The 26,160-nt window shown below is 38.5% G+C and overlaps 1 protein-coding gene across 2 annotated transcripts in view; it reads left to right on the top strand.

Moving 5' to 3' along the window:
* Positions 1 to 7,688, top strand: part of GLRA3 (glycine receptor alpha 3) — a 151,023-nt gene extending 143,335 nt beyond the window's left edge. For both annotated transcript variants that reach the window (XM_034772025.1, XM_034772026.1), the window contains one exon: positions 905 to 7,688. In XM_034772025.1, coding sequence (XP_034627916.1) covers positions 905 to 1,174 — 270 coding nt within the window. In that variant the 3' untranslated portion in view covers positions 1,175 to 7,688. The remainder of the gene's footprint in view (positions 1 to 904) is intronic.
* The last annotated feature ends 18,472 nt before the right edge of the window (positions 7,689 to 26,160 follow it).

Below are 26,160 nucleotides of genomic sequence, written 5' to 3'. Positions count from 1 at the left end.
ATCTATATTTGCACCTGCAGAATAAGTTACAGTAGCAAATTTGAGCCTGTGCATCTCTCCCTATCTGGTACTCATAATTGGGTAAGTAGCAATGTAAAATGTGCTCACAAAATGAAAGCCACCTCTTTGGACATGTACCACATCCCCATGTATGTATATAATTCTTCTTTCCATTCAATGGATTTAGGACCAAATTCAATTCTCACTCACACATGAGTAAATCCAGAATAACTGCATTGACATCAACAGATTCGTTCTGTATGTACAGTGGAGAAACTGCAAAGAATATGGCCCTTAGTTTTGATCCCTGTACCTTAGCCTTCTCTACTTATAACATTTTACCTACAATTTCCCTTCATTTTAAAAAAAGAATTCTTTTTATTTGATGTATATATGAAACTATAGAAATAAGGTGTAAAAATTAGACTAATTAGATGTACAGTAGTACAGTATTCAAGCAGGCAGAATTCCCACTAATTTAATTGATGTCAACATGTTATACGTACTATGATAGCACAATGGGGTCCTGGCCTCTAGTCACTATGTACAGTACAAATGATATGGTCTCTGTCCAAAAGAGCAATGTGAGTTTTGCCTGGCTGAAGACCAGGGAATTGGGCTCTAAATGGGAAAGAACAGAGTAAATTGATCATTTGTCCAATCACAGATCATTAGAAATAATGGAAGTTGAATAGATTATGTATTTAAAAATGCCAGTTGGTGAAATCCTGCCCTCCTTGATTTTAAAGGGTGTTTTGTCATTGACTTCAATGGGATCAAGATGTCATCCAGCAAATATGAAGTGGTGGGTTAAAGAAGCTACTGAAGTAAGGACGTAGAACTTTGTTTTCAGCAGGTTAGAAACCTATGTAACTGAAGAACTTTCTTACTTTTCTTGCAACAGGACGATGAGGTAAGGGAAAGTCGATTCAGTTTTACAGCCTATGGAGTGGGACCATGTCTGCAAGGGAAAGATGGAGTGACTGCAAAGGGGCCAAATAATCCCATTCAAGCTGCACCAAAAAGCCTCGATGAAATGAGGAAGGTATTCATTGACCGAGCCAAGAAAATTGATACCATTTCCAGAGCTTGCTTCCCATTAGCCTTTCTGATTTTCAACATTTTTTATTGGGTTATCTATAAAATCATTAGGCATGAGGACATTCACCAATAACAAGATTAAGGCTTCTAGTACATACTGTTTGGGCTGGCATGTTCAGCAGGAGGTTTTCCATTACAAATGTGCATACAGCTGCTTACTGGGATAGTTAAAAGGCATAAAGAAAGAGATCCCATTTGACTTGCTATGCAGAGTCACTATTGGACAGATGAAGAATGACACCCAGTGAAGGTATATCTGCTATTACTAGGTTTCTACTTCATACTAACTAAACAATCAATCAACTTTTTCATAGTAAAAAACCACAACACTATACTACAGCTTTACTGCCAATGTGTTTATATATACTTTTACATTGTGGTATAATTGTACAGTATTCTTTAAAGATCCTTACAATTTTTTAATTCAGCTGTATTTTTAAAAATTATTACAAAATGGGTCTAACATGTCTTAGATGATTCCCATAGTAACAGATTAAAGGAGGGTTAGAAATGTGAATATAAAGTTTACAAATTAGTAATGAACTACTGATTTGAGTTTTAGAGCTCAAGCACATTTTCTTGTTTTAGTGAGTTTTGTAATGAGCACAGGACACATTTAAATTATATTATGGGGTTCTTTTTTTAAAAAAAAAGAAGAGAAAATTTACTCATACAAAGCACTTAATAAATGGATTATGGTTCCCCTGGAGCTTAAAAACATGATAATGTAATGCCCAAAGTAGCACCAAATATCTATTGCCCAGTCTGAAGCGACCCACTAGTCAAACTTTCTGGTACTGTGCATATCACAATGGGAACAAGGTACTGTTAACGGATTGTTGCCCTTAAGTACTTTTAATTACTCACAATCACCCTTGGATAAATTGAAAGAGAAAATAAAAAAATCAAAAGGATTAAAAGATGTTTCTCTCATCAGGTAATTGTTCAGAAACCAGTATTTGTGGAGACAAGGCAGACAATTAAAAATGACATCAAGATAAGTTTCTGTGAAAAGTGACATTAAAAGCAAAACAAAAAGGATGTCACTTAGACTATACCTATGATAAAAGTAACTTTTATGAACTTTTTTGAAGCTGACTGTGTCAACATTTCTGCACAGCTATTTCCATTATCATCAGTGAAAGTTTGATATACAATTACATAAAGATAACCAGGTCAGTCTTTTTTTGAATGATTTGTTTGATGAGAAGATTCTGACATGACTTCTTAGACACTGGCAGAAAATAGTCTGTATCTTAGAAAACACTAAGCAGTTCTAAAAATACATCAGGACAATCTTTTATTTTTACTGCACTTCATGATAAAAGATAACTGTTGGAGCAAATTTTCCCTACTTAGAATTACATAGATCACATTCATTGCTTCTTTCAAATTATTACACAATAGATTTTATATCATTTAAAAAATAACTTCCAGTAAATAATGTTGCCACTTCTCTAATGAAAAGCAAAAAAAATTGTTCTAAAATGTGGAAACCTATAGACAACTATAGGCAAGAGCATACCTGACGCTTTGAACTTGTAATGAAATCCAATAGCTAAGATAATTTATTATTGAAAAGTTTTTGTTTTGAGCACATTTAAAATTTTGGGTTTGCTACAGCTCAAAGTGCATACACAAAAGCAAAACAACTGGAGGCAAACATCTGCTGCATTACTAGAGGCATATTGCATATGAACTAGTCATAGCAACATATCCTTGCATTGAAGATTAGAACACAACATTGGTTTTATTTGAGGATTAACTAGGGGGATTTTTAAAAGAATGGCAATCTGGTTGTGCTAGATTGTCTCAGAAAACAATTGCATAACTCTCTTCAATTTTGAACATGCTCCTATTTAGGTTTTCTCCCTCCCACCCCCAGTAATGCATAACATTGATTTATAGCAATTGTTTAGGGATATGTGATATAATTTTCACAAATATATTTATATATCCTGTCCAGAAAAACTGAACTCATTAACTCTCATGTGTGTGTTATATACACAAGAGTGAGAAGCTGGCCAAGTGGCTTTTGTCTCCTGCAAACTATTAAATACTATAAATCTCTGGAAAGATTTGTTGGTGCATTTCTGTGCCCATTGTATTCAGTGGTAAAGTGTCCCATTTATTTCAAAAGGAGTAGGATTGGGCCCATTATCATGAGGCATTCATAAAATGTTATACAATTCTCCATGCTTGTCTTTTGTTCTTTTCTCTTTCTTATTTAAAACAACGATCTTCCCTTCCAACACCAATAAAGAAACTCTGGATGAATCAGTATATAAAGTGTACTAGGCCAGATCCTGAGCTGGAATAAATATAGTCCCTAGAGCTACACCAGTTTACATCAGCTGAGGATCTCACTCAGACTTTCCAAAGAAGTCCAATAGGCTGAATATTATGCATACACAAGTTGGTTTTGAAGACACTTGAACAGAGCCGAATAATACAATTACAAAGTTAAACATTCAATAGTGGGAGAATACTGAGATTTAGAAAAGAGGTTATTAGATGGAAAAAAAAAGACAAAGTCTTAAGAGCAAGATAGAAAATGGAATAGGCACTAACAGTGGCAAAATTGTGTGGCGGGACAGAGAAAAGTAGAGAAGAGCCAGATAAGATCAATAACTCTCCATGAACACCCTCCTCCTCCCCCTTGTGTGACAGGGAGAAAGAGGGGGAGGGGAATCAGTGTAGCATACTATTTCTGCAACTACTGTATGGTAATCACATTAGCAACTACAGTATATACATTGTAAACCGATAAACCTTCAGTTTGATTGCTTTTCAGACATCCCTAATGGATTAAAATGATGTACATTTAATATGTACAACAGGCAGTGTATTACATTGATACTAATGGGAGCCATGTATTGAAGGGAGTATATTATATACTCCTGTAGAGGATTGCAAAGTATTTCTAAGTGTATATATTTATAGTTCTGTATGTTCCTTTTTTAAAAAGGAGAGAAATCGGTTATTGGATCATTTCTGGAATGTCTTTGCTTTAGTAACAGTACTAAGAACAGAAATGGCTGAGACAGAAGGGACAAGCTACAGTGATTTATTTTGTAACAACTTAAACAATCATCCAGCAAGTTGTGATTTTTTTTAAGTTAACTACCGTACTTGGAGTGCAGTCTTGCCCCACTGAATTCAATGGGGTCAAGATTTCTCCCCCAGAAGACAACTCCACATTTTTTATGAGATCCTTATGGTAACAATTGCCTATGTAACAGAGCCTTTTCAATCAGCTAAGAAACATTTATTTCAGCAAAAGGCACTGTAGCCAGTCAGCAGTTTGCAGCTTAAACGTTATTCAAATTATTCATATTCCATTGAATATAAAAAAAAATCATAAGATGATAGAATTGTTAAGTAAGATTTTAAGTTCTCATGTCACAAAATACCAGCTACCCATTAGTGCCTATGGAAAAAGAGTCCAAAATACCAGCAGACATGCCAACCAACCACACAGATCCAGGAATGATCTCTCAGTGCCAGGGGCTCATCTGCTAGGAAGATCTTAGTCTTAAAACAGATTCTCTTTATACCATATAATGCCAGGGTGGACTATGTAGAGGGAGTGACAAAACATCACAACACACCTACCCTACACCTATGTTAGTTAAACCAACGTTGGAAGAAACTGTAAATGTTAAGGAAGAGATTGGGATATTTATGCCACAGGTGTGGATAGAGGGCAGTACAGAGAGAGGAAGAGAAGTGAGGAGGTTCCTGCTGAGTTCTAACAAACTGTTTTCCTATGCACAAAAATGTTCATGATTTCAAAATTATGTTCTGATTTGGGACAGGAAACAGTTGAATATTGAAAAGTGTTCAAGAACCAAAAATCCCCCCCAGTAAAATTAAAAAAAAAAAAAAAAAATCAGTTCAGGTCAGCTGAAATATTTTGATGATTTCAAGACGTTTTGTTTAAACATTTAATAACTATAATTAGTTTAAAGGAAAAATTCCAGTGTTCCCAATTGAAATTATTTTTTTCATTCTTAAAGTTTAAATGTTTCATTTTGATATATTTCAAGAAAAAAATTTCGGATGTTTTTCCAAGTTGAGAAACTGACCCTTTCCCATGAAAAGTTTCAGCTTTGATGAATCAGCACTTTCAGGCCAAAAAATAAAAAAGTTTCATTGAAAAATTCCCCAACCTGCCCTACTTATTATGCCTCAGGCAAAACTTCTCCTTGCCCCAGAGATGTTAATCTGCTGCCCTCAATGCACTGGCTGTAGTGTCCCTGTGCCCTCCAGAGTACCGGGACTGCTAATGTAAGAGGCCTTTTGTTAACCACTCAAGGAAAGCAGGCTTCTTGCCCACGTAAAGCCCTGTGTCTTCCACACTGTTTGCAAGTCAGCTTGTGTACTCCTGCTTTCTGTGGTTGTGCCATGTAACAAAGTTGGAGGACCAAAGTAATGGATTGAGACTAGAGAAATAATTTGGGGCCCAATGTGCCATACTAGTTACACAGGTAGAAAGAAATCCATTCTCATAGAACTAGTGCAGGCATAATGGAAAAGGAAGCTGTGATCATGTGGCATGCTCCTCATGTTCCACAGTTCCACAGGATCTCCTCCATGCATTTGGAGTGCAATGTGTCTGGGGCAAATTGCTGACCTTAGAATAGGTGCTGTACGCTACAGTCACCTTTTAAATGGCAGATTCCCATGAGGAAGTAAAAGAATTTATGCTGCTTAGACCAGCATTAACTCCCCTTTCATGCCTTCTTCCTCCCTCAGAGGAAGAGGGATAAGGCAGAAGTGAAGGAAGAGGAGCCTATGGCTGCATGGCTCAGGAGCACTAAGCCAAAGGGTGGGGAAGGACAGAAAGCAATGTGGCAGAAGTACCTTGCTCCTTAGGTGGTTGCCCCAAGATGCACAATCTTGGAATCTGCTTTCTTCAAGGGTTTGAAGACTGGAGTTTCCCGACCATACCACCTGTTAAAACCCTCCATTCTTGAGAGAAAACAAGAGGAAGTGCCATAAGAACTGTGTATCATATTGTATTCAAACAGCTACAGGCCTCCTCATTTTTTAGCAGCTAACTCATAGTTAAGGTGCTAACTGAATCACAAGATGATCTTCAAAATAATTGCCACTGAATTGTGGACAAGATGTGAAAAAATAATAATGGACCTCTATGAATACTGATAATTTGGAAAAGCCAGATTAGATCTATTTAAGAAAAAAATTACTGGAACAATATAAAACACTCAAGTATTATATTATGGCAGCTATTTTTTTAAATATACTACCAGACATTTTGCTGTAACTATATTACATTCATTTAAAAGGTGACCCATACAATATAAAATTCAGAAGACTAGAAGTCTTACAACTGCTGTAGAAATCAAGTCCAATCACTTTAGCCTTTTACATTTTATAGGAACTGAATGTTAGTGCAGCACTAATTACATACTCAAAATGTATACAAAATTGTGAACTGCAAAATAAGCTAATTAAAATGAAAATTGCAGTGAAAGCCTAGTATTGCAGGATCTGCCATATCGCGAAGGATGTGGGGCCTTACTCAGTTAAATTCCTCAGTGTAGCAGCTTAGAATATGGTTAAATGCCACCACACCTTGGCACAAATTAAACCTACACAAAGCAAACCTCATGTTGGTTTTAATAATTGCTTCCAATAAGAAAACATTAGTGTTCATTGTTTCCTGATGTTTCTAAGATGATGGGGGCCAAAAGAAGAAAATATAGTTCTTTTTATTTATAAGTTACCTATTCAAGGGCATATTTAAACTAACTCATTGCTTTCACCATATTGTAGCTTCAAGGAACCTTGACAGCAGGCACCAGTTTTTTAAATGGATTGGTGGAAATCACAAACAACTTGAGTTTCCCCCCCACCCCCCTTTTGTCCTAGATCAGCTGTATATAGTCTCTCTGAATTCTCTGACATGTTTGCCCTCTCTTAGCTCTCCGCTTCTCTCTTTGGTAATTTTTGAAGCACTTTTCTTGTAGGCTGCTTTATGAAAAGTCCAGTTTAAACCCTAGATATGCTTCTGTTTAAGCAATTCAGATATGCACTTTAGACTGCAGGAATGAAGAAATGCTTCCAGTTGTACCATGGTAAATTCCAGAACTACTGTTCGATAATATAGTTGAAACCAAGATTCAGATTAAAAGAGTAAAAACTCATACATAGTTTAGAACAGAAAAAGATAAAGTCTTTCTTAACCCTAGAAGGATTCAAGTGTATTCTTTCTAGCAATAATTTTGTATTAGATGAAAATGAGTTCATATGATAACCAAGCCCAATTAAACTTGTTGATACAAGAAAGTGGTGCACTTAGTATTTACATTTAGCACTTATTGGCCCTTTATGTGTAAATTCCGCTCTCATGTAGACTATTGTAGGAGTTAATCTGATCTAACAGAGCAGAATTTGGCCTTATACCTCTAAACTGCTGATCTACTGAATTCTTACAATACCCCTATAAATTAGCAAAGTATTTTTATCTACATCTTTCTGTACAAGATGGTACATGGTTATTTATAAGAGAATTATGTCAGACAAGCATAATTTTTTAAAGGCTAACATGAAAAATATTTTTTAAAAAAAATCACAGATTAAACTGATTGTTAGCAAGAAGTAGATTTTTCTTTTTGCGATGGTTATAGAAATGGTGCCTTCAGGCAACATGTTACATACAGTAGTTCCTGAAATATTATCAGTTTGGCAGGCTTGTGAAAGCAGGTTAGATTGCTAGAAGCAGTAGGTGTAATGCTAGAAGAGAGTGTCAGCTCATCCTGCATTCTTGACATGCTTGAATATTATTGCACTTCTTCACTTTCATCTTTGTGAAATATGCAAGAGACATTTCTTACATTTGTAATTTAAATTATATGATAGAATGAAGTTAGATAAATGGACTAACGTAAATTATTGACATTCCATGGATATGTAATTGTGAGCTGTATATGAAGAAATTGTGCCATAAGCTTTCAACATAAAATTTTATTATATACAGTAGCTTGTGTGATAGTGATCCAAGCTTTTTTAAGAGGCTAAATAAATATATATTAATATGACTGTATTACTTGTCTGATTTTTAAACATATCTTCCTGTGAATTCTGTCTAAAAAGACAATGGCAGTTTTCATTTAGAAGTATTTCTTTTTAGTAAAATTCTATTAAAAAAGTGACATGCATGAATTTGATTAAATTCCTTTGTATTATAGTACCTTATATTCAGCACTACAGCTAACATTCTCTGCAGACAGAGATGTTAAAACATGTGCAGTTTATGGTATTCATGTTATTGTAGATATTTTGTTCAAAAAAAAATAAAGCTTACTTTTTTCAGAATACTGCTCAATGTTTTCAGATATCAATTCTGTTTGATACACACAGCAGATCTCGACTCCAATAGTCTGCTCTCCCTGCATACACAGAATGTCCCTTTGAGAACCCCAGCAAGTGGATCTAAAGACCTGATCCACAATCCTTGAAGGTTATGTGTCTCAAGTGAATAATTTTGCCCTACTACACTAAACTAATTTATATTTTAAAAAGAATCATTTCTCTTATTAGATTGGCCTTTGACAAGCTGCAACATTTTTTCTACTTCTGTAATGCAATATTGTTGTGAATGGATATTATAGTGATAAGAGACACTTCCTTTTTAATCTAAACCACTTAAAGTTTGCTATTACCAAAACATAGGATTCTTCAGACACTAGGAGAACTAAAATGAGTCATAAGTAAATGGGCACAATAATGTATTGAGGCTGTATGAAAGACAAATTTTAGAGTTAAGCAAATAAAAAAAATCCCCCTAATTAGGAAATTTCTACTGAGATATAAATTTGAACCAGACATTCCAATTCATCTATTTATGTCAGTGAAAATAAACTAGGATTTCTTAAAAAACTAATTAAGAAATATTTTAATTTATCATATCAATATGCATCCTATACTTCAAGTCCTGTAACTGACAAAATGAAGCAATTCACCAATTTTATTTTGTTAGTACAAAAAAATCCCCGATAATGTCATCAGATCCTATGTACTTATCCTCACCATTTAAACCCTCTCAGTACTATGGGGCTACTCCAAATCCCATTCAAGTATCGGGGAGTCTCTCACTGACTTCAGTGAGTTTTGGATCAAGTTCACTAACAAGCCAGAAGAGCTGGACTATAATATACAGCTGACCCATTGTGAAGAGACCCTGCAACACTGCATCAATACTTGGCACCATACAAATACATGTTCATTAGACATTATATAGGTCTGGTAAGCATTCAAGGGATTGTTTTAAAAAAAGCATATGATCATTAACTTACATAAGGTAAATTAGTGGAGTTACACTACACTAGTGTAGAACAAGTTAATGTGTGGTGAGGTCATTCTGATGTCACTGTAAGTGGTTGGGGCTTTTGTCTAGCAAGTCAGAGAAGAGACGTGGCTCTCTGTCCCTTAAAGGGGCAAGAGTTACCTGCTACATGGCAGGCAGCTTCATACCAGATCAGCATGGGGATGTGGACACAAACCTTCCCACCCCCTAGTTGACTGGAAGATAGCATTTATGCCCATGTTTGTGCAGTAAAAAAAGAGCTCTATTTTCATCTGAACCTGGTGGAGCAACACGCACCATCCCACCCCTGGAAATCGTTAAAGAACCAGGTTTTGTCATGACTGGCAGAGGGCTTTTGCTCCTTTGGGGGGGGGGGGGGAGAGGAGGAAGGAAGAAAAAAAGTGAGGGGGGGGGAGATAGTGGGAATGAATTTTTCCCCTCTCCACCAGATTTGCCAGGGCAAGGTTGGGTTTTTTTAACCTTACCCACAGCGGGTTGGGGACTTATTGGGGCAAAAAACAAAAAGGAGGATTAGGCTATGATGTTGCAACTCTTTATGTAAGCTTGGATCAGTAGGCCAGTGCAGGTACTCTGTAGGGAGTGGATATGTTGATACCAGGTGCCTGGGGTGGACTACATGGAGAATGCCACACTCAGGGCAGACAGTCCCAAAAACTGGTGGTTTATTCTATAATTAGATTCATGAAGCCAGTAACAAAAGCTTCTGTAGTACCACATTGGTTAATCAGAAACCAAAAAGTCCCCTTTAGGCATTCCAGCCCCTGGCTCCCATCCAGACAAACAGGTCTAATACTGAAAACCTGATTCACCATATGTTAGGTTCTTACTAATTCCAAAGAATCAGACACTTTCCCCAGGTCAATATGCATTTCAAATCTTACCCAAATATCATGCTTTCAGCTAATCCTTAGTAAAGCTAACTAAAGATTTATTAATAAAAAGATGCATCTATTAACCATTCAGAAATGATTGCAAAGTCCTCATATCAGGTTTATAGCAGTGATGGAACAGACTGCTGGCTTGCAAAAAAGTTTCTGTGGTAACTTCCAAAAGATTGGAAGGTCCTCAATCCATAGTTCAAGACACTCGTTTTAATTGTACATCCACGATCCAAAGAATTAGAGCAGGAAAGAGGTAAAATGGAGGAATTTCAGGTGCCTTTTATATCCTTCACCACGTACATAGAAATTTACTGTCCTAAACAAACAAAGCCCACAGCTCGTGTATGGAAAGTTACTGGCCCCAAATAGAGTCCAGCGTCACATGAAGAGGTATGCAATAGGCTCATGTTTTGCTGAATCACAGGGTAGCCATTGGCTTCTTGATATCTGAAGCATCCGCAGGAAGACCTACTGGGCAGGCTGAGATTCTTCAATGGCCCATTTGTGAAAGCTGAGCGTCCTCAATAGGCCATCAATATATAGCTATCTAGCCCTGATGTAAGTCTGCGGGGTCTCACCCAGGAAAACCCCACAGGTTTGCCTTTCAAATACATAGCCAATATTCAAAATTTCAGCTACAAAGAGGATACATGCATAAAAACAGGGTAATCATACTTAACTTACATGACATACTCTGTACAAGGTTTATGGAAATTGTGGAACAGTGGTAACAGGTATATAAAATTATCACCTTTCTTATACATAGTATCACACCTTGGCCAGATTAAATCTTTCCCAAATCCATTTTAAGAGAGTGGAAACAGCAGTGTTCGGAGCGCCTATGACTATTATGGCAAGGAGTCGCTCACCCAACCCTCATTCAAGGGGTTGGCTAGTTCTAGCAATGGGTTGGCTGGGGACCAGGATGGGTAAGGGGAGGGTTATGAACAGCCCCTTGGGTATATGAAAAGGATTATGGAATTACCTGTGCTGTACAATTTTATCTGCCAGGTAATCCCAGACATTTAGGAATCAGGCTGTGGCCAAATTAAACCACATCCAGTGTCTCCTGTCCTCCTTCTAGCATTGCCAATCAGGCTGAAACTATTTAAACTAAGAGAACATTTAAATTACTTTAAATAAGAGCTACCAAACAGGGGAGTTTGAGAGGGAGAAAAAGGAGATCTCCCTGCTGAACAATACGTTGAATACTAATTTTTGGGTGAGTGTGCTTGTTTTGGCTGTTTGGGTTTCTCTTGTTCAGGTTAAAAGTTAGTGTCAGTTGGGATTGTGTGTTTAGGGATGGTTTGAGCCTTTGTTCCCCTTGATCAACTTCAATCAGCCTTGTAATCACCTTCCCCCTGTGTGATTAATGAGGGGTAGAACTGACCTAGGACAGAAAAGCTTAAAAGAGAAGCTAGCAAACAGGGGACAACAGCAGGAGAATTTGTAAGAGGAAGTTATAATATAATCACTATGGTTAGGAAAGGCCCCAGTGCCAACACAGCTCCTCTTTCCACCACCTGAATCCATATCCAGATAGAGAATCTGACCATGGAAGCCTCTACCCAGATCCTGGTGTGGGTTTGCAGAGACTGTGGCCTGCCTTTCCATTCACAAAAAAGCAGGGTTGGGAGACTGACCACTGTGAAAGGAGGCTGCTGGTGGAATCTCTCAGGAAACAGGTGGGAGAGCTACAGGAGGAGGTGGCTAGGCTGATGAGCATCAGTGCACACAAGGAATTCATCAAGTGTATTCATATGGAGACCTCCAAGGCAGAAGAAGCTATCCAGTGGACTGCTCTCACACCACTGGGGGAGAAGGATATGGCTCTGTCACAGGGAGGACACTGGCTGCTAGTTACTTCCGATGCCAGGCAGTGCTCCTACTCCCAACCCACCTACCATATAGTGATGAAGAACCATTATGCTGCCCTGGCAGTGAGTGATGAGGACACACACACACACACACACACACACACAAGGAGGAAGAGAAACTCTGTACTCCCAAGGCTGAGAGGAACATGGTCACCACTCCCACAAGGAAACATAGGGTAGTGGTGGTTGGTAACTCCCTTCTGAAAGGGACAGAGGCACCCATCTGTCAGCCTGGCATGGTATCCTGGGAGTCCTGCTGCCTGCCATTGAGCCGCATCCAAGATGTTACAGAGAGATTGTTGAGTATCATCCAGCCCTCTGACTTCCCCTCCCACGCTACTCATCCATGTGGGCACTAATGATACTGTGAGGTATGACCCTGATCAGATGAGAAGTGACTACAGGGCTCCAGGATCGAGGTGCAGATGGTGTTCTCTTTGATCCTTCTAGTCAAGGGTAGGGGCCCCACACAGAGACAGATGCATCCTGGGAGGTGAATGCCTGCCTGTGTGGATGATGTTGCCAGGACGACATTGGCCTCCTTGACCATAGGATGCTGTTCCAGGAAGGACTGCTGAGCAAAGATGGGTACCACCTACAGAGGAAGGGGACAAGTATCTTTGGATATAAACTGGCTAACCTAGTGAGGGGGGACTTTAAACTAATTTTGATGGGGGCAGGAGACAAAAGCCCACTGGGAAGTCAAAACTGTGGAGACTGGAGAAGAGTCAGATTCTGGGAGGGAGCGTGGGCCATTATAGCAGGGACAAGGGAGAGAAACAAGAGGGGGAAAAAATCAAATCAGTGTATTAGAAGTATGTATACTAATGGAAGAAGTATGGGGAATAAGCAGGAAAAACTAGAACTGCAAGTGAATGATCATAACTATGACATATTTGGCATCACAGAGACATGGATTGAATACATGACTGGAATATTGGTATGGAAGGGTACAACTTGCTCAGGAAGGTCAGACGGGGGGAGGGGAAAGGGAGCTGTTGTGTATCAAAGATGTATACACTTGGACTGAGGTTGAGATGGAAATAGGAGACAGACTTTTTGAAGGTCTCTGGGTAAGGATAAAAGGAGTAAAAAACAAGGTGTCATGGGAGGGGTCTAATACAGACCACCTAACCAAGAACAAGAGGTAGTGGCTTTTTAAAAAAAAAAACAACTAACAAAAATATCCAAAGAACAGGACTTGGTGATCATGGGGAACTTCAACTACCCAGACATCTGTTGGGAAAATAATACAGCAGAGCACAGATTATCCAACAAGTTCTTGGAATGCATTGGGAACTTCACCTCTTGAAATAATAGAGAAAGCTACTAGGGAAGAGGCGGTTTTAGATTGGATTTTGACAAATAGGAAGGAACTGTTTGAGAATTCGAAAGTGGAAGTCAGATTGGATAAGAGTGATCATGAAATGATGAGTTCATGATTCTAAGGAATGATAGGTGGGAAAACAGCACAATTAAGAATGGACTTCAAGAAGGCAGACTTTAGCAAACTTAGGGAGTTGGAAGGTAAGATCCCATGGGAAGCAAGTCAAAGGTGGGGGGGGGAGGGAAACAGCTCAAGATTGTTGGCAGTTTTTCCAAAGACATTTATTAAGGGCACAAAAGCAAACTATCCCACTGTGTAGGAAAATAAGTAGTATGGCAAAAAACCACCCTGGCTTTACCAGGAAATCTTCAATGATCTGAAACAAAAAAGTCCTACAAAAAAAACTAGGTCAAATTACAAAGGATGAATATAAATAAACAAGCATGTAAGGACAGAATTAGAAAGGTCAAGACACAAGATTAAACTAGCTAGAGATAAAGGGTAACAAGAAAATATTGTACAAATACATTAGAAGCAAGAGGAAGACCAAGGACAGGATAGGATTGTTACTCAATGGGTTGGGGGAGAGGTGGAGAAGAGTAACAGAAGCTAAAGGACTTTGTTTCAGTTTTCACCAAAAGGGTTAGTAGCAATTGTACATCTAGCTTAGTGAACACCAGTGAAAATGAAGTGGGATCGGAGGCTAAAATTGTTCTTTCCCTAAGTTAGATGGCTTCAAGTCACCAGATCCTGATGAAATACATCCTAGAATACTCAAGGAGCTGACTGAGGATGTATCTTAGCCATTAACAATTATGTTCAAAAACTCATGGAAGATGTGAGAGATTCCAGAGGTCTGAAAAAGGGCAAATATAGTGCCAATTTATCAAAAGGGAAATAAGGACAACCCAGGATATTACAGACCAGTCAGCTTAACTTCTGTACCAGGAAAGATAATGGAGCAAATAATTAAGCAATCAATTTGCAAACACCTAGAAAATAATAAGATAAGTAACAGTGGCATGGATTTGTCAACAAATTGCATCAAGTCAACCTAAAAGCTTTGACAGGATTAACAAGCTTGTAGATATAGGAAAGCTATAAATGTAGTATATTTTGACTTAGTAAGGCTTTTGATACGGTCTCAAATGACCTTCTCAAAAACAAACTAGGGAAATATAGCCCAGATGAATCTTCTATAAGGCGGGTGCATAACTGATTCAAAAACTGTTCCCATAGAGTAATTATCAATAGTTTACAGTGGAGCCCACAAGGATCAGTTCTGGGTCTGTTCAATATCTTTACTATTTATTTACATAACAACATAGAAAGTACATTTAAAAAGTTTGCAGATGATACTAAGCTGGAAGGGGTTTGTGACAGGTTGGATCAAGAAACCCTCTTGGGAACTACCACCTGATGTGTTGAGACTACCTTTAAGTCAGTTTTCCCTAGCAGCTTGAGACTTCAGAATCCTGCCTGGTTGTGCCAGACATGCTACCCAGGTCTGAACTACGTCCCGCAAAAGCTGCAGGCTTAACTGAAAACAGCTTAAGAAGTGTTCCTGTCTCCAATACTCAGGTACCCAGCTCCCAATGGGGTCCAAATCCCAAATAAATCAATTTACCCTGTATAAAGCTTATACAGGATAAACTCAAATTGTTCACCCTTTATAACACTGGTAGAGAGATATGCACAGTTGTCCTCCCGGTATTAATACATACTCTGGGTTGATTAATAAGTAAAAAGTGGTTTTATTAAATACAAAATGTAGGACTTAAGTGGTTCCAAGTAATGACAGAACAAAATGAATTGCCAAGCAAAATAAAACAAAACACGCAAGTCTAAGCCTAATACAGTAAGACAGTGATTACAAAGGAAATCTCACCCTCAGATGTTCCAATAAGCTTCTTTTACAGACTAGCCTTGTTCTAGTCTGGGTCCAGCAATCACTGATACCCCTCAGGTTACTGCCCTTTGTTCCAGTTTCATTCAGGTGTCCTTTGGGGGTGGAGAGGCTCTCTCTCGAGCCAGCTGAAGACAAAATGGAGGGGTTTCCAGGGGCTTAAATAGACTCTCTCTTGTAGGTGGAAACCCCTTCTCCTCTTCTATGCAGAATCCATCTCCAAGATGGAGTTTTGGAGTCACATGGGCAAGTCACATGTCCATGCATGACTCAGTTCCTTACAAGCCAGGCCACACTCCCAGGAAAGCTCAGATGTGGATTGGCATCTCAAAGTTTATTGTTAGCTTAAGTGTTTCTTGATTGGGCACTTACTGAGAATAGCCTTTTCTCAGGAAGCTGACCAACTGCTTCACTGAGGCTACTTAACATTAAACAAGTACATAGTCAATATTCGTAACTTTGAATACAACAATGGTACATGTATACAAATAGGCTGAATATATCCAGTAGATCATAACCTTTGCAGAGATATGTTCCATGACATATCTAGCATAAAACACTTTCCAGTTATATTTACACTCATAAGCATATTTCTATAAAGCATTATGGGGTGCAAGGTCACAGGGTTGCAAGTGCTTTGGAGGAGAGGATTAAAATTCAAAATGATCTGAACAAACTGGAGAAATAGTCTGAAGTAAATATGAAATTCAATGAAAACAAATGCAAAAATATTCCACTTAGGAAGCATCAATTGCACACATACAAAATGGAAAGTGACTGCCAGGCACTGAGTACTGCAGAAAGGGATCTGGGGGTCATAGTGGATCACAAGGTAAATATGATTCAGTGTAACACTTTCAAAAATAAAATAAAAATTCGGGATTTATTAGCAGGAATATCGTAAGCAAGACAAGAAATAATTCTTCCTTCTACTCCACGCTGAGAAGGCCTCAGTTGGAGTATCGCGACCGTTCTCAGTATCTTATTTCAGGAAAGATATGGACAAATTGGAGAAAGTCCAGAGGAGAACAAAAAGGTCTAGAAAACATGACCTATGAAGAAAGATTGGAAAAAATGGTTTTGTTTAATCTGGCGAAGAGAAGACTAAGGGAAAGACATAATAGTTTTCAACTACATAAAAGGCTGTTAAAAGTAGGAGGGAGAAAAAAAAATTGTTCTTAACCTCCGAGGATAGGACAGACACAATGGGCTTAAAATTGCAGCAAGGGGGGTTTAGGTTGGACATTAGGAAAAGCTTCTTAACTGTCAGGATGGTTAAACACTGGAACAAATTACCTAGGGAAGTTGTGGAATTTCCATCACTGTCCAACCTATTCTTAAATAAATAATAATAAATAATAATAATAATAATAATTAATAAAACAACCTTCAAACACCTGTCAGGGAGGATCTAGATAATACTTAGTCCTGCCTTTAGTGCAAGGGATTGGAGTAGATCTTTCAAGGTCCCTTCCAGTTCTATACTTCTCGGATTATTAGTATCAGAAACTAACCCTTATAATCCCTCTCCTAGGCTTGTTGGTTGTACTGCTTAACTTAATCACATAATGGTGATTATGGCCTCATTTTCCAGTTAATAAATAACATTTTCATTGATTTCAGAATTACACACATTTTTCATTCTCAGTAAACTCTTCATTGTTCTGAGTCTTTGTCAGTAGCACTGTGGGTGAGCCACAAGATGGCTCTCTCTCATATCTATTCATGAGTATTATGCATGCCCGTTTTAGTTAAATGAAATAAACTAATGTAAAAATGGTACACACTCCAAATACTAACATTCATTATTGAAGGGAGGTTAGAAAAGATAAAGCACTATACATACTACATAGCACTATTTTCAAAATAGCTAGTTTTCAAGGTGATGTAAATAATCTAAGAAAAGGAGTTAAAAATCATTCTCAGAACTGAGATATTAATTCTGCTAAAGCCAGACCTATGGGCATTGTAACAGGTAAATGTAAAGTATTACGTTTGATATATTTAATTTATAAAAGAAATGTATTTGTAAAACCCAAAAGCAGTCGTTCAAGAGGATTGCAAGTAGTTGTTCAGCATTGATTGTTAGATACATTTGTTCTTAATCAGAAAAACAAGAGTGGATTTAAAGAAGTTGCTCAAAACAGTCTTCAAAAATTTCAGTGAATTTAGGACTTGATCCAAAACCCAGTAAAGTCAGTGGACATCTGTCAGTTGATTTCAATGGGTCTTGCATCTGGCTCTTAGTGCTGTGTATGTTTGCCTGATTCAGTCATGAGAGAGAGACACTAAAATGTCCTATTTATCTACAGAACAAGGTACAACATGGGCAGCAGCAGTACCAACTTCCCATGTTGCTTTGTCAATGTACCTTGATTTTCACCTGAGAGGACTTTGAGAAGTTAGTTTATCCTCAGTGTCTAATCTTTGGTTTCTGTGGTTAAATTGCTATTAAGGTTGCCAACTCTGGTGGTGGTTTTTATGATATGGATAAAAGTCAACATGGGACATGGAGACAATTTACACTGAATCTAGTAGCAGTCAATGCATTGTTTGGCAGAAGTTATATAACCATTGCCACATTTAGGGAGCTGTTCATAACACTTCACCACAATTCAAACAAACTCTCAGAGCCTATCCTTCCCCTCTCCCCCACCCCAAATCAGTCTTTACATGCCTGATTTGTTCATTGATGACTCAAAATGTGCATTTGACATCAGAACCAGTTTCACAACTGAGCGTTGTCATCAATAACAGTGGTTTGTGTGGTTCACTGAATAAGACAAGGAAGAGGGGGCTGAGTACAAAAGGCACGTCTATCTTCCACACAAATATGGAAATCAGCACTGTGGGTAAAGAAAATACAAAAACCAACAGTTATATGTGCCTTGGATAAAATAGTTTTTGAATGTCTGTTGAAGTGTGGAAATGTTCCTTTAAATAAATGCCTTAATATACTCAAACTTGGTCACAGCTGAACTGTCTTATCAACAGTCCATTAATGTTAGAGTTAATTTAAAAAATGCTGGAAGCTATTAATTACAATACACCACGAGGATGGCATCTCAGGGTTGACTTTTCTGACCCATGGGTAGCTGCACCCCACACTGTGCTGCAATCATTTCTGCAACAGAGCCAAATTTCAGAGTTGGTTCTGCACCTCTGCTCACCCTCTGAATATCTGTCCTCCTGCATCAGTCTGAATATCTCACACAGTGGCAGCTCCTCCACTCATCCTGCCAGCAAAGGTACATCTTCTGCACCATGGTCTATCAAATTCCTACACGCCTACTCCACATACCTCATTTATATCTTGATACTGCTCTGCCTCCTGCTTCCAGCCTGGCCCTGCCTAGGAGAGGAAGGAAGGCTTGCCCAGTGGTTAGGGTGCTGGGCCTTGGGACACCCAGATTCATGCTCAATTCCCAGCTCTGCCATTATTACCACTTTACAGATGGGGACAATAGCACTTCCTTACCTAACTGGGATGTTGTGAGGATAAATACATTCAAGATTATGAGGCATCGAGCTATATTATAGTGATGACAGCCATAAAGCACCCTAGATAGAGGCTCCCATGCTACCTATTCTGATCCGTCCCCTCACTGGTTTTCCCAAGCTCCCACTGATTCACACAAACATCACATAGATACTGTGCTGCTGTGTGCTCTACAAACCTTAAGACAGATTACAGAATTTGAAAAATTCTGTAATTAAAGGAACAGAGGGTCCTGTGGCACCTTTAAGACTAACAGATGTATTGGAGCATAAGCTTTCGTGGGTGAATGCCCACTTTGTCAGACGCATGTGAAAACTTATGCTCCAATACATCTGTTAGTCTTAAAGGTGCCACAGGACCCTCTGTTNCATATGCCAGAAGTAGCATGTGTCATGTTGCTGTGGTTGTCATGGTAAAATATTCCATTTAAAGATAAAAATTGACTAACCTTATAAAAATCCATAGGGCAGTAACTATTGGCTGCACCTTGGCTTTATTTGTGCAGTACAGACTCCTTAGCATCAGAGGAAAAAATAGAATTAACCCTTTAATTACAAATATCAGAGGGGTAGCCGTGTTAGTCTGGATCTGTAAAAAGCAACAGAGGGTCCTGTGGCACCTTTAAGACTAACAGATGTATTGGAGCATAAGCTTTCGTGGGTGAATGCCCACTGCGTCAGACGCATGTGACGTCTGACGAAGTGGGCAAGCGCACATGCGTCTGACAAAGTGGGCATTCACCCACGAAAGCTTATGCTCCAATACATCTGTTAGTCTTAAAGGTGCCACAGGACCCTCTGTTGCTTTTTACAGATCCAGACTAACACGGCTACCCCTCTGATATTTGTAATTAAAGGGCTAATTCTATTTTTTCCTCTGATGCTAAGGAGTCTGTACTGCACAAATAAAGCCAAGGTGCAGCCAATAGTTACTGCCCTATGGATTTTTATAAGGTTAGTCAATTTTTATCTTTAAATGGAATATTTTACCATGACAACCACAGCAACATGACACATGCTACTTCTGGCATATGCAGAAAATTCCTAAACAAAATGCATTCACCAATACCAATGCAAATGGTAATGTTTTTCATTATAATTTCTTCCATCATATTTTCCTGACTCAAAGCCAAATTTTTCAATTGAGCTACTAAGTTTGCAAGTATAATTCTCTCTCTCAAGGTTTTCTGTCCGAGGTTTTCACAGTGAGCCAATCACAATAGCACCGAGGTGCAATTTTGCATGCATAAAAGATTTTGCATATGAACCCAAGATTTGACAGAGCAGATCTATAGCTACCTATATCTTGTGGGCAAAATGTTTGTCTATGCAAATTTAGAGGCTTTCACTGTTCCTATTGGATAGAGTAAGAGAAAGCTACTCTGTCAGTGTTCTAAAGCAAGAATGTATCGTACAGTGGTGTGATCTAGCTTTCATTAAGGTTAATGGCAAGACTCCCATTAAGCAGCAGTGCAGATCATCCAGGAAATTCTCCTCCACCCTCGCTACTAATAGTTTTTCTTCAGTTTGAGGCCTGAGCTGTTTATTCAGATCTTGTAGAGCTAACACAGGTTGTAGCAGAAATGGGTAGTACTCACGAAATGCACTATGCAGTACCAGCCTTATTCAATGGTTGAGAAAGACCGTTTGCATATGTATGTGCCTATCCAATACTCTGGACAATGGGCCTGTTGTATCATAGTAGATATACAGGCACCCAACAAATGCATGCTTTCTGTACCCCTAAATCTCTTCTACAGTATTAGTATACAGTGCCTCTTCCTCCCCAAATTTGCCATTTTTCTGCTCAAGTGACAACAAATACATGTATGAAAAAAAGTGAAGCAAAGTAAGCACTGCTGAAGGAAGAAAGTGCAGGGCTTGCTCTAAACAGCTGTAATAAGATGGGGCAATAGCAAATGGAATTCCACTTACTACATGCTGCATCAGCTATTGAAACCAAGGGCTAGGGCATTCCTGGTTCTCTGAAATGATACTATTTGTCCAGACAATAGGCATTGATGGAATATATCTGGCTTATTCTCACTCCCACAGAGGCATCAGTAATATGTCTTCTGATAATGCCAGTCTAAGTTAAGGCATTCCTTTAATAATATGAATACCTGAGCATGCTGAAAAGTCATTTTGAGAAAAAATAATCTCAATGCTGAGTCTGGAGGATAAAAATTGCCAAGTATGCTGCAAGCTATGCATTATGATGTGTTGCATCTGAGCCACCCATGAAAGTATGTCAGTCTTCACAATTTCCTAGATAATAATGTCCCATCTGGTAAGATCAGCCTATAAGACAGTTCATTCTGATGCAGAGTTCAGAACTTAATACCTTTGGATACAGTTTTAGTGGGTGAAGTTTCAGTGAATCTCGTCTGAATTAGAATTAACTCTCCAGCTTGCTTGCATAATTTCAAGTACAGTTCTATGAGCCTTATCCAAAGCCCACCAAGTGATTGGGAATGTGTGTATTGATCCTAAAAGGGCTTTGGATGAAACATTATATAGTTATTAATAAAAAGCAGTAGTTATATCTATTTTATCTCTGGAACTTAATTAGTATTGCTTCAAAAAACTGAAATATTACCTTCCTGGATCCTTATCTTTAAAGATAAACCACTCTGAAGTCTATGGGCAAAACTCATCCCTTGTATAACTAGGGTTTCATTGGGCCTGTGACTGTTAGTGGATGTAAATGTTGAATTATATCCACAATTATCCAAGTTACAGCTCTAGCAACTTTGGTGTTTTGAGGACATTTATACCCAGTAGCAGCATCTGAATTTGAAAATCTGAGTTTTAATTAATGTAAGAGCAAACAGTTCTGGCCAAATCCAACCTCACTGAAGTCAGTGGAAAGGTTTCCATCGACCTCAGTGGGAATTGGGACATGTCACTGACTTAGACACTAGATGCAACTGTATTTACCAATCACAAATCAAGCTACCATCAAGAGTAATCCTAGCAAGTAATATAGAACACACACACAGAGCTTCAGCAGTCAAACCTTAGTGGAGAGTAATTGTGACATTGAACGCCATTTGTTTTATGGAAATATGTTTGTAAGTGTGAATATGATGTAACTGGAATATGCTTCATGCAGAAGGTTTCTTGTAAGGTATCATTACAAAGCTTATGATCTACTGAGTGTGTTCATCCTATTTGTTTGCATGTACTATTTCTATGTCTGGAGTTAGGAAAATAAGATATAACATATTTACATCAGTAATACTGGTTTAAGTGGAAGCCATTAAGACTGCTTCAGAATCAATTAACTGTGAATGGGTTTGTTTACCTGCAAGCCTTCCTATGTACACGTCTTCCAGCAACTAGGTAATGAAAAAGAAGTCTTACAGTGACATGTGAGCATTTCACCTCAACTGGAATCCATCTTAAACCTGGTGCTTTTCCATTTAGAAGGAGGGGTAGGGATGCAGAAAGACAAAAGATTCCTGCCTTGTGCCAAAGCTATAAAAAGGGGGTGGAACAGAACAAAGGGAGCGGCCAGTCATGAGAAATCCCTGAGTTACCACCTGAACTGAAGCTAACAAGGACTGCACCAGGGGAAAGGATTGGCCCCAGACTAGGAAGGAGTCGTCTGTGAAAGAAGCTTATTAGAACATCTCTGAAAGTGAGATTTACCCGTATTCAGTTTCTTAATGTATTAGGCTTAGACTTGCGTGTTTTGTTTTATTTTGCTTGGTAACTTACTTTGTTCTGTCTGTTATTACTTGAAACCACTTAAATCCTACTTTTTATACTTAATAAAGTCACTTTTGTTTATTAACCCAGAGCAAGTGATTAATACCTGGGGGAGCAAACAGCTGTGATCTCTATTAGTGTTACAGAGGGCGGACAATTTATGAGTTTACCCTGTATAAGCTTTATACAGAGTAAAACTGATTTATTTGGGGTTTGGATCCCATTGGGAACTGGGTGTCTGGCTGCTGGAGACAGGAGTACTTGCTGAGCTGTTTTCAGTTAAGTTTGCAGCTTTAGGGGCGTGGTTCAGACCCTGGGTCTGTGTTGCAGCAGGCTAGCATGTCTGGCTTAACAAGACAGGGTTCTGGAGTCCCAAGCTGACAAAGAAAACGGGCTTGGAGGTAGTTTTAGCATATCAGGTGACAGTCCCAAGGGGGTCTCTGTGACCAAACCCGTCAAATATCATGGGTTATTTTACCTGCTAAGATAGATTTAACTCTGCCGCAAAGGCTTTTGAGGGCTGCAATTATCACCAAGCATATGATTTTACAAAAGATGGAAGAGTAGGCTTATGCCCAGAATAGAGCAGTGGCATTCTGATCAAAGAAAGGATAGCTTATCACCTCAGAACAGTTACATGAATTTGAAGAATTTTGTACCATGTTTCTAGAAACATTTGGATAGAAGTGTTAAAATGGTTCAAAGAATGCCAGATCTCCATTTCACCTAATCCCTCCTTTTCATCTTTCCTACCTCTTCATATAAGGCTTCTATTTCATGGCTGTAACCCCACCTTAACATGTAGTGTCTGGTTATACACCTACACTTTAACAGATATTGCTATCTGCATTCTGTTAGCATAATTCTACTGGAGATCCCATGAAGTATATGGTATTTTGAAACCTATGCAAGTCGTATGTCATTTTCTTTTTTGTACTTATCATTGTCTGCTTCTTGAAGGGCGAGGGGGGGTGGAAAATCACAAAAAATCCACATGGAAATCTTTAGTATGCAGAGTCAAGCAAGATCAGTAAGAATATTTTTGTCTACAAACTCATAGCCTTTCCCTTCTTCCATTCCCACCCCTTCTTTGTCATCTTCTTTTCCTGAGGTGCTGACGCAGTGAAGGACTTTCTATTGGTGCCTACCACAGTTTTGGACACTGGATAAACAACAAGCATGCAAGTTAGGAACATGCCTTGGTTTACATTTCTAGAGTGCCTTTTATTATGAAATATTTTGAAGTACTTCGTAAATAGATATGATTATGACTTAGCACTTAACTGAAATGCAGACTACTCACACATTGCAGGGGGATCTTTAGCTGGTGTAAATGGTCAGCTCAAAATCTACCTCAAAATGAAATCATGATCCCCACTCAAGTCAATGGAAAAACTTCCATTTTTTTCAATGGGGCAAGGATTACACCCAGAAACTTCACACCCTCATTAAATGTGGCACCCGTTAAACAGTGTCCAGTGCAGATTAAATATATTTAGAATATATTTCACAATGGTTTAGGATAGCAAGTGAAGAATACCTTTTCTGTTTGAAAACAGAGGGAAGAATTTAAGTACACAGAATTACATTATTTACATTGCAAAGTGGCCATGTGACCAACCTTATAGAATACCAATGTTCTTCCAAAAACTGCCTAGGTATATATTAATGATGTCACTGTCAAGTGGTCTGGAGTGACTCAGGAGCATGAGTACCAATCTCAGGGCAGAAACCTCAAACTGATTGAGTTCTATACTTAGATTTCACTAACCAAGCATCAAGTATGAACTCCCCGGGCATAACAGCCTTAACATGGAGTCACTGGCAGTCCCCTTAGGTACTCCAATCTATCTTGCCACCCAGGTAAGCTAGCCTTTGTGGTAAATAGTCCATTACAGTAAAAATCACAGCAATATTCAGGTTACTTTCAGTTCCAAAGGACCAGTCACTTACTCCAGGTCAGTTGCACCTCAGATCCCACCCCAAAAACACTTATAGCCAGTCGTCTAATAATTTATCTTATTTCTATTTCTTAGTTAATAAATGTTTAGTTATTTGAAAGTTTAAAGTAGGTAAAGACACACAAAGGAGTTACAGTCTTAGGGCTGGTCTTCATTCTGGGGAGATCGATGCAGCTGCAATCAATGCAGCATGAATTGATTTACTGGGTCTAGTGAATATCTGCTAAATTGACAACAGAGCACTCTCTGGTTGACCCTGGTACTCCAGCTCCCCGAGAAAAGTAAGGGAAGTCAGCCAGAGAGAGTTTCCCACCAACGCAGAGCAGTGAAAACACCTGGGTAAGTCGACCCAAGCTACATCTACTCCAGCTACGTGAATAATTCACGTAGCTGGATAGCATAACTTAGGTTGACTTACCCCTGTAGTGAAGACAAGCCCTTGGGTTCCAAAAAGTGGTTTCTATAATAAGAAAGTTTTAAGTCCTTTACGGCTAACCCAGGCCAAGAACTGCAAATCCCTTGCTTATACATGGAAATCTTGCTCTCCCAGTCCAAGCAAAAAGAAATCCAGTTTCTTCTTGTCAGGGATTTTTAGTCTCTCCCCCTAGAGTTCAAGTTAAAAGGATGAGTCCACATGCACATCTCCTCTTCATTGGTGTTGGGGGGACAAATTAAAGCCTCTATTCTTTGATATTTCACAATGGCTCATTTGGTTTCAATGGGCCTTCTTGGTGACCAGGACCTAACACCTTTTGTAGGATGCCAGCATTTTACATTATTATATGTTCCTTTCCTGTTTGATGACACAATTACAGAGGTTTACAATGCAAATATAAACTTATAGCATGGGGTACACATTTTATAAGTGAGATTACTACATGCAGCATTCTACAAGCATTGTAACAACACTAACACACAGGTAAGGCAGACTGGTTTCCAGCTATGTACTGGTCAGTGTTCAGTTGAGGCCTAGGGGCCTTGCAAAAGCTGCCACTTGGTCTGCTAGCATCATTCACCTCAAGAAGTTTCTTTCTACTGAGAAGGCAGTAATCATATTCTTTAGGGGAAAGGTTGTGTCTCTGAGCAACTTCATCTCCAGAAAAACAAAATGGTAAAGTAAGAACATTTGTATATCTTGCAGTGTCCTTAACATGAACATTTCCAGAATAAGTTCTTAAATCTGAATAAAAGTATTTGATTCCTTGCATTCTGAACAGACTAAGTATTATCACTAGGGCTGTTGATTAATTGCAGTTAACTCACGCAATTAAAAAATTAATCATGATTAATTGCACAGTTAAACAGTAGAATGCCAATTGAAATTAAATACTTTTGGATGTTTTTCTACATCTTCAAATATATTGATTTCTATTACAGCATGGAATACAAAGTGTATAGTGCTCACTTTAGACTAATTTTTATTACAAATACTTACACTGTAAAAATGATAAAAGAAATTGTATTTTTCAATTCACCTCATACAAGTAGTGTAGTGCAATCTCTATCATGAAAGTGTAACTTACAAATGTAGATTTTTTT

The sequence above is a fragment of the Trachemys scripta genome, chromosome 5 (assembly GCF_013100865.1).
Source record: "Trachemys scripta elegans isolate TJP31775 chromosome 5, CAS_Tse_1.0, whole genome shotgun sequence".
Classification (NCBI taxonomy): domain Eukaryota; kingdom Metazoa; phylum Chordata; order Testudines; family Emydidae; genus Trachemys; species Trachemys scripta.
The sequence above is the reverse complement of the archived record's forward strand: the minus strand, read 5'-3'. Positions and strand labels throughout refer to the sequence as shown.